The sequence below is a fragment of the Mastomys coucha genome, unplaced genomic scaffold (genome assembly GCF_008632895.1).
Source record: "Mastomys coucha isolate ucsf_1 unplaced genomic scaffold, UCSF_Mcou_1 pScaffold8, whole genome shotgun sequence".
Classification (NCBI taxonomy): Eukaryota; Metazoa; Chordata; class Mammalia; order Rodentia; family Muridae; genus Mastomys; species Mastomys coucha.
This window is the reverse complement of record NW_022196914.1, coordinates 73,542,573-73,551,919: the sequence shown is the minus strand read 5'-3', so window position 1 is coordinate 73,551,919 and position 9,347 is coordinate 73,542,573. Positions and strand designations below refer to the sequence as shown.

The 9,347-nt window shown below is 40.2% G+C and overlaps 1 protein-coding gene across 8 annotated transcripts in view; it reads right to left on the bottom strand.

Moving 5' to 3' along the window:
* Nucleotides 1-9,347, bottom strand: part of Cdc20b (cell division cycle 20B) — a 66,557-nt gene that overhangs the window by 25,236 nt on the left and 31,974 nt on the right. For all 8 annotated transcript variants that reach the window (XM_031360071.1, XM_031360068.1, XM_031360066.1 and 5 more), the window contains 2 exons: nucleotides 6,344-6,437; nucleotides 3,472-3,585 (listed from right to left, as the gene is read on the bottom strand). In XM_031360071.1, coding sequence (XP_031215931.1) covers nucleotides 3,472-3,585; nucleotides 6,344-6,437 — 208 coding nt within the window. The remainder of the gene's footprint in view (nucleotides 1-3,471; nucleotides 3,586-6,343; nucleotides 6,438-9,347) is intronic.

Here is a 9,347-nt window from a genome sequence, read left to right as displayed (position 1 = left end):
GGGGAAACTGGGAATGGAGAAATTCGCATGTAAATAAAGAAAATATCTAAAATAAAAAAAAAAGAATTAAGGAGAACATTAGAACTAGTAAAATATTTGAGCAAACACAAAGGACCATTTTTTTCCTCTTAAGAAAGTTAATTTTTTTTATTTTACTTTGTATGTGAGTGTGTGTGTGTGTGTGTGTGTGTGTGTGTGTGTGTGTGTGTGACATGTATGGTGTATGTGGTATATTCATACCTTGTGCAGATACATGTTCAAATGTACCTGTGTAAGTGTGGAGGCCTCAACTGACATTGAGAGTTTTCTTCAATTCTTCTCCCTTTTTTTATTAAATCTGAGTCCCTTGCAGAAGCCAGAGCTCCTCAATTCTGGGTACTCTAGGTAGCCAGATTGGCCAGGAAATACCCATCTCTGCCTCCTAAGTGCTGAATCACAGGCACCCAGCCAACAATATGGCTGCTTAGATTTTACATTAGTTCTGGGATCTAAACTCTGGTCTTCATGCTTGTAGGACAATTGCTTTATCTACTGAGTTATCTTTTCAGCCCAAATTTTTATTTTATAATACAATGGAAGGGTTTTCAATCAATGACATGTAAAACACATGACAGATACAGTAACTTGAGAACATGCAGACTACAATATAATACCTATAGCAATCAATATAAACACACAATAAAGACATCCAGGCCAAAAGTCAATAGATCCATGAAAGTAGGACAGAAGTAGAAAATATGCAAGAAGTGAGCCTTGGGCACAGCAACATTTAGAGCATAGAGAGATAGAAGAGGACCAGGGACCAGCCAAAGGGCCAGAACAGAGTGGTTATAAAGTCAGGAGGCCTATGTGTCGATTTTAAACAGACACATATAGCAGGCAACCCCTAAGATGAAACAAAGGAATTGTTCAGCAGTCTCAAGTTGGAGGTATTTAGAAGGGCAGTTCCAGTGAACAGGATGGTGAGATTTAGAATCCCACCACAGTGGACTCAAGACAGCCTAGAAGAAGACAGATGCAGTCAATGTAAACATCTTTTAACAAGTTTTACTGTTGAGGGAAAAAAGGTGAGCTGTTCACTATCTGCTGACCTCCATCATCTGGCCCATGGTCCTGTCTGCCTTCCCAAGGAGACCTGTGGGGCCCCAGGAGCATCCAGATTTACCTGGCAGACAGCCAGCAGAAGTGAGCTGCCTGTTGTGTCCCCTGAGCTCCATCATCAGGCCCACAGCTCTGCCTGACACCCAAAGAAGGCCTGTGGGGGTGGTGATGGGAGGAGGGCAGGAACATTCAGGTCCACCTGGGGCTCAGCCAGCGGAAGTGATCAGTGTGTTGCTCCCTGAGCTCCATTATCAAGCTTACAGCTCTGCCTGCCTCTCAAGGAGTCCTGCCAGCATTAGGAACACCCAGCTAATACCAGGGACAACCAGATGGCTAAAGGCCAGCATGAGAACACAATCAACAAGAGTCGGGACAAGATTACACCAACAAGCCTAGCTGTCCTACTACAGCAAGCCCTGGACATCCCAACAGAGCCAACGCACAAGAAGATGACTTTAAATCCAATCTTATGAAGATGACAGAGGCCTTAGAAAAGGAATGGATAAATCCCTTTAAGGAAATACAGAAAATACAATCAAACAGGTGAAGGAAGTGAATAAAACTGTTCAAGATCTGAAAATGGAAATAGAATCAATAAAGGAAACACAAACTGAGGGAATCCTGGAAATGGAAAACCTAGGGAAAGAGAACAGGAACTACAGATGCAAGCATCACCAACAGAGTACAGGAGCTGGAAAAGAGAATCTCAGGCATAAAGATAGAACTGAAGAAATTGATACATTGGTCAAAGAAAATGTTAAATCTAAAAAGTTCCTAACGTAAAACAACCAAGAAATCCAGGATATTATGAAAAGACCAAACCTAAGAATAATAGAAATAGAAGAAAGAGAAGATTCCCAGCTCAAAGGCCCAGAAAATATTTTCAACAAATTCATAGAAGAAAATTTCCCCAATCTAAGAAGGAGATGCCTATAAACATAAAGAAGTTTACAGAACACCAACTAGATTGGACCAGAAAAGAAAATTCTCCCGCCACATAATAAAACACTAAATGTACAGAACACAGAAAGAATATTAAAAACTGCAATGGAAAAGGCTAAGTAACATACAAAGACAGAGCCTTTGGGAAGTACTATTGAGGGGAGGAAAGGAAAGAGATAGGTTTGAAGAAAAAGTGGGCACACGAGTTGCCTCTAATTATGAGTGCTTTGAGTTTTTAATATTTCTTGTGAATTTATAGCCCCTAATTGGTCATGACAATAAATTCTCTGGGAGAAAGAGCTCTGAGCATGTAATGATGGAGGACTACTTCCTCTGCTCATTCTTCTTTGTGGGTGTTCCCCTCCCTCACCAGGGGAGCGCACCCTTGCTCTCAACCTGATCACTCTCCCTACATGCCAGTTCAACTTTTATTTCTGCCACTAACTTCACTGCCTCTGGTCTGCCAAAGCTAGCTCTTTTCATGAGGAATTTGAGGCAGTTTTCCCTCCACAAGCTGTCATCCTCTGCTTCACAAACTTGCAACAACACTATTTTAAAAATCTCAAAGGACAAAATGAATATTCAAAGCCTGACACCGTGTGCTGTGCATCCCTCATGAAACCTTTGTGTTTATGTCCGCCACGTATGTACTCTTTGTTGAAAAGTGCCACCAAATAATTTTTAACTTGATTTTTTGTTTTCTATATTTTATGCACAAAACACACACACAGTATAAACTGTCTTCATTCTTCTTAAATTTCTCTTAGTCAACAAATCCCAAATTAAATTTCTATACCTGAGTCTTGAATTTCTCCATGATCTGCATCCATCTACCAGTGGCTCAGCTACAATCTTCACTATAATTCTCAATAACTCCCAGCATACTGCCTTTCCTCATGCAACATCAACCATGTTCTCATCTCCCCTCAGCCTGACAAATCTTACCCATCTTCTATGATGTCGTTTACATCTGGATATTGCTAGAGTATTTCTGATCTCACTGAGACCTGTAACTCACGATTTACATTCTACATTGGCATATTGGCAGTCTGTTTTGTGTGAATTAGCACTATCCTCCAAAATAATTTATGACAGGCACTTAACAAACCTAATGTGACTGTTTTACTGATTGGACATATCCACATTTAAAATCTATTTATAAGAGTAGATCAACATCAGTCCGGTTCATTCTGACTTAATAAAACAAAAATGCATTAATGAGAAACGTCCTACCATCAACAATACTCATTCCTAAAAATTGTAATATCTAAAACATGCTAGTTATATTTATTGTTGCATAGTACATTATACAGAAATGAAACATATGGGCCATCTGGCTCTTCCTTAATCAGACTTCAGGTCTATGTCAGAGCATTGGCTACATCTTGTTATTTCAGCTGCTCAACTGCAGTCTAAGCAGTGACTTACAGTAATCATTTCGAAGACCAGTGAGATGAATCTTCACCTCCGGTTGGCATATGGAATGGCGGACACTGCTGTATCTCCTAAGATAGAAGTCATCTCTGGCTCCATTTCTACAGCCTGCAGGAAACAAACAGTTCTACACATCTCTAAGATCCCACAAATACAGTATTTCTCCCATGGGTAGTAAAAAGGGATTACAGAGTGAGAAAGAAAGCAGACTCTGTGACACAAAGAAGACAGGAGGGAAGAAAACACAGAAGGGACTTTGAGTAAGAGTTAAAAATTATTTGGTGGCACTTTTCAACAAAGAGTACATACATGGCAGACATAAACACAGACAAAGGTCTCATGAGGGATGCACAGCGCATCGTGTCAGGCTTTGAATATTCAGTTTGTCCTTTGAAATTTTTAAAAGAAAGTGAGTTTTGTGTGTCTGCAAATATCCCAGCCATGCTTACTAGAGGACCTAAGTCTACTCTGTCTTTGTCCATAAACAGTTGTTGATTTGCGGATCTTAACCTTTCCTCTTACTCTTACTGTGCTAGAGCACAGCTACTATTCTTTTGGCTAATTTTACCCATGCCTATTTGGGCCCATGCTTCTATCGTTTCTTCTAAGTTTTCATCAAAAGGCCCCACCAAGTCTAAACCACTAGCCACTATCTCTTCACCTCTATACCTCAACTGATAATGATATAGATATATATAGAGATATATATAGAGAGAGATATATATCAACAGGAAACAAAAAGTCACTTGTGGTCTCTATGACTAAATGGTTTCTGATAAAAGCTCAAAAGCTCACAGTTCTATACCAAGAAAGCCAATTATTACTCGTAAATGCCTGTCTTGGGGTTCACCATGAACACCTGTAACTGTTAGAACTACAACTTACTGAAAACATTCAGGCCTTCTGATAAAAGGTTATGAAATGTTTTTTAACAAAATCAACACCCAACACATTAACAACAGAGATAAGGATGTAGCTTCATATAGAGGGGCTTGTCTAGCATGTACAAGGACTTGAGCTCAAGCCCCAACAGTGAACACACACACACACACAAACACAATCAATCAATAAGAACAACAAAAAAGTTCTTATAACTAATGAGTGATGGATAATTATACTAACTTTGCAGAATATAAAATTAACGTGAAAGATGCATTCTTATATGCCATCAACTGGAACTTAAAATTGAAAACAAATAGTATTTATATTGTTAAGCCAAAATTTTAAATGTTTATGTATAAATCTCCAAAAAAGCATGTAAAATGTGTATATGAGGAGCTGGAGAGATAACACAGTGGTTAAGAGCACTGACTGCTCTTCCAGAGGACCTGAGTTCAATTCCCAGCAACCATCTGTAATGGGATCTGATGACCTCCTCTGGTGTGTCTGAAGACAGCTACAGTGTACTCTCATACATAAAATAAATCTTTAAAAATTTTGTGTATGAAAAATACATTTAAAACTTTGATGGAAAAAAAAGAATATCTATGCAGGGAGGTTTTGCACATAAAAGACTATGGACACTCATTATGTCCACATACCAATTCCTCCCTATTTGATCGACAGAGTCAATGCAATCACAGTTAAACTCAGCAAGTTATTTTGTGGATATTGTTAAGGTAATTCTAAGCCATATGAAGATATAAAGAGCAAAAAACAGTTTACACATACTGAAGGATAAGAAGAAATGAGTAAGATCAACATTACCCATCTCCAAGGCTTACTAACAAGCTGCAGTAACCAGGACCACAAGATGTTGACAGAAGAACCAACAAACCTGATGAGATGGGATGGAGAGCCTAGAAACACTAATGCCCTCACCTGGCTATCGAGGAAGGAACAAAGGCAGCATGGTAGAGAAAGAGAACCCTTCAAATGCTTCGGTAACTGCTGGATTCCATACAAGAAAAACCAAATCTACACCCAGACCTTACACTCCTCACAAACACTAATTCAAAGTGGATCACAGACCACAACTATCACTGTCCTAGAAAATGGCACAGGAGAAACCCTGGATGAGTTTGGGGGTTGTGGTTACTTTTTAGATAGAATACCAAGAACAAAACTCATAACACTGGACTTCGGTAAAACTTAAACTTCTGTTCTGTAAGATATGACTGAGAGGTGAGAAGCAAGTCATTTTCCACATTTGATAAAGGATTGTTGGTTTTTCAAAATGTACAAAGAGACTTTTTAAAGGCTGAACACGCACTGTCAAGATGGCTCAGAAGATAAGGGCCCTTGCCTCCAACCCTGACAACCTAAATTCAATCGACAAAACCCACATGGTAGAAAGAAAATCAGTTCCCACACATTGTATTTGATATGTCTTGATTCTAACCTTATTACATCTTTCTGGCAAAACAACTAAAACCATCTCCTTAAACTTTCTTTCTAAAATTATTTTAATCAAATCAGGAATTCTATAAAGTCATTAACTCATCTAAACAGCATTATTATGTGAAAGTACATCTTCATATTGATCTGCAGGAAATTTGTCCAATAGGGTTGAAATAGAAGCACGTCCAGGAACTGAAGAATCAGTGAAGCAGGAGGGGATCTGAGTTCTTGTCTGCTGCACAAGCGTCCCCATAAAGTCTAGATTCATAAGGAATGGCCGTCTATCAACGATGCAGAGGAAAGCATAGCTAGTACTGAAGGGAGAACTAAGAAGGATAACCTCTAGAAAATCTGACCTGAGAGTGAAGGTGGCCAGAGCAGAGAATTATGGGAGTTATCCAAATTATATAATGATGCCGACTTAGTCTAATGAATATAGATATCATTTTTAAGGTAAGAAAGGAATAAAAGAGCCGGGGACAGAGGACAGCTGGAATAACAGATCACAAGAGTCTCTGCCCCATACCTGTCCTGACACATCGGGACTCCTCACAGAGATGCATTTTCCCATCGATTTGCTGAACTCCCTTCTGGGTTGAAAATAGCTGGTTTAGGCATTTCTGGAAACAAATGCACAAAAAGAGAACACGTCTTTAGGACCACACATGTGCATCTCGGGTGTGATGGGATAAAAAAACTGCAGCTGAGCATTCCCTAGAGAGGTCAAAGCTCTCACTGTGCGATGACCAGTGGTGAGATTCTTACAGATTATTTTTAATCTCAGCAACCCCATACAGCAGAGATTACTGAGCTAAACTAAAAGCCTTTCTTTATTCTTCCAACCCAAACGCCGACTTAATAAACAGTCCAATCACAAGCCAATACCACCCTTCTCTCTACTCGTGAGAAATAGGAATAGCCATTCTCTTTCTAAGCACTGCTTTGATGTTCTGGTTTCCTCCGCTGTGGCAGTGTAATGTGATGAAAACATCTCTTACATTCTAAGAGACTGAAACTTTTGTTGGACCTCACAGCCAGAGTTACTAATGCACCTTGAAATCACTGAAGACTGCTATCCTACTGCGTGCTCAACCTATTTGTTTAACCTCCCTTTAAGAGAACAATGTAATAGATAACCTTACTCGTCTTGGGTTTCCCATTAATCAACTTTTACAACTTGAACTAATGCATAGCTCTAATCTTAAGTTATAGTCATCTTCCATGCCCCTGACCCAGAGAAATATGTGTGTGTTACAATAATTATTCTGGAAACAGTAAATAGAGTCTGAAAACAGTCTTATAAAATTAATATCCACCAAAAGTATTGCCTGCAACATACAGATACTGTTTGGTAAACAATGAAGTTTGTAGTACTGTTTGTTATCAGGGTCAGTTGGAGTCAATAACTCATCCCTTGTAAAACTTTGTTAAAGATCTACCTTCATTCTTTCTCCCTTGGGTTATGTTCTGTGCTGTTCAATAAGGAAAACCAAAAACCATTGCTAGAGACACACACTCAGACATTCATAAAGACAGACAGACAGACAGACAGACAGGCAGGCAGGCAGGCAGGCAGGCACAAATTCAGTCATACAACAGACAGACAAGATGGATAGAAAATACAGGGAGGGTGGAGTACAGAATTCAAATCTGGGATATCTCTTGGTTAAATAATACAAAGAGGAAGTGCTTTGACATCTGTCCTTACTGTGACATTGACCCATTATTGAAGACAGTTCATCAAATGCACTCCCTCCTCAGTTTATCAAAAGTGACCATTGCCAGCCAATGAGCCACGGATCTTGTGTATAAAAGATAGAACAAGTGGCCTCAAAGCAGTTTCTCAACCGCAAAAAAGGTAGTTGTTTTTTTAATTAGATATTTTCTTTATTTACATGTCATATGATATCTCCTTTCCCAGTCCCCCCCTCGAAAAAAAGAAAAAATAAAATAAAAAACAAACAAACAAACAAAAAAACACTTTTCTCTCCCCTCTCCCCCTGCTCACCAACCCACCCTCTCCCACTTCCTGGCCCTGGCATTCCCCTGCACTAGAGCATAGAACCTTCACAGGGCCAAGGGCCTCTCCTGCCCTTGACCACCAACTAAGCCATCTTCTGCTATACATATGCTGCTGGAACCCACCATTAGTCCCACCATGTGTATTCTTTGGTTGGTGGTTTAGTCCCTGAGAGCTCTGAGGGTACTAGTTAGTTCATATTGTTGTTCGTCCTAAGGAGCTGCAAACCCTTCCACTCCTTGGGTCCTTTCTCTAGCTCCTTCATTGGGGATCCCATGCTCAGTCCAATGGATGGGTGTGAGCCTCTACTTCTGTATTAGTTGGGTACTGTCAGAGTCTCTCAGGAGACAGCTATATCAGGCTTCTGTCAGCCAGTACTTGCTGACATCCACAATAGTGTCTGGATTTGATGATTGAATATAGGAAGGATTCCCAGGTGGAACAGTCTCTGGATTGTCCTTCCTTCAGTCTCTGCTCCATAGTTTGTCTCTGCAACTCCTTTCATGGGTATTTTGTTACCCCTTTTAAAAAGGAACGAAGTATCCACACTTTGGTCTTCCTTCTTCTTGAGTTTCTTGTGGTTTGTGGATGCAAAGAAGGCAGTTATGTCTTATGTGAGAACTGTCCTGTGCTTTGGTGTGTTTCACAGCATAGCTGGCCTGCAACCACTATGGTGCCCTTCCCCAGAGTTATGACAGTGGAAAATACCACCCAATATATTATGAGGCACAAAACAGTCCTCAGCTAAGAACCACTGATATAAACCAGCACCCTAACACAGCCTCCCTGTCAGGAGCTCAATGTGGTGTCTCAGATGTAATAGACTTGGTAGACTCATTTCATCAAAACCCATATAATCCCACAGAGCTGACAAAGGATTTGTCTAGCACATGCTTCTCTTCTAGGTACTCATGGGTTCCCTTCTTACATGCTATCTATATTATACTTTAAGCAGTGACTTGGGACCAGCCCAATTAATGTGAGTTCTAGAAGTTTCAGCAACTACTCAGGCTCTCATCATGGCAACATCCTCCAGCAGATCAGAGAGGACTACAGAAAGATGACACAAGCTTCCTGCTGCACTGTCTACATCACTTTGAACACTATCTGCCTACCACCTACCATGACAACAGATGCTCACTACCATATGGTTCCACTATTTCCATGATCCTCTCCCAGGTTCCTCAGTGACACTGGGCTTCTGTTTAACAACTGCTTCAAGAGATGTCTTGCCAAGTCCATTGTGTGTCCCCAGAGCCACAAACATTACTGCCAACAGTATGGATAAGAGGGCAGAAAAGTCTAAAGGGCTGGGCAGTGACAGTCTAATCATCAATAGAAGGTGAGAAAACAGTGTTAACAAGTTGGCCCAGGCATGAGGCCCAGCAGCACCCCTAAAGATTTCACAGAACTCTCTGACTTTGACCAACACCCATCCCCTTGGGTGGACCATAAATGAAATATCTGTTCTGTGTACTTGTTTCCTGTTTCTTTTTTTTTTTTCTTTTTT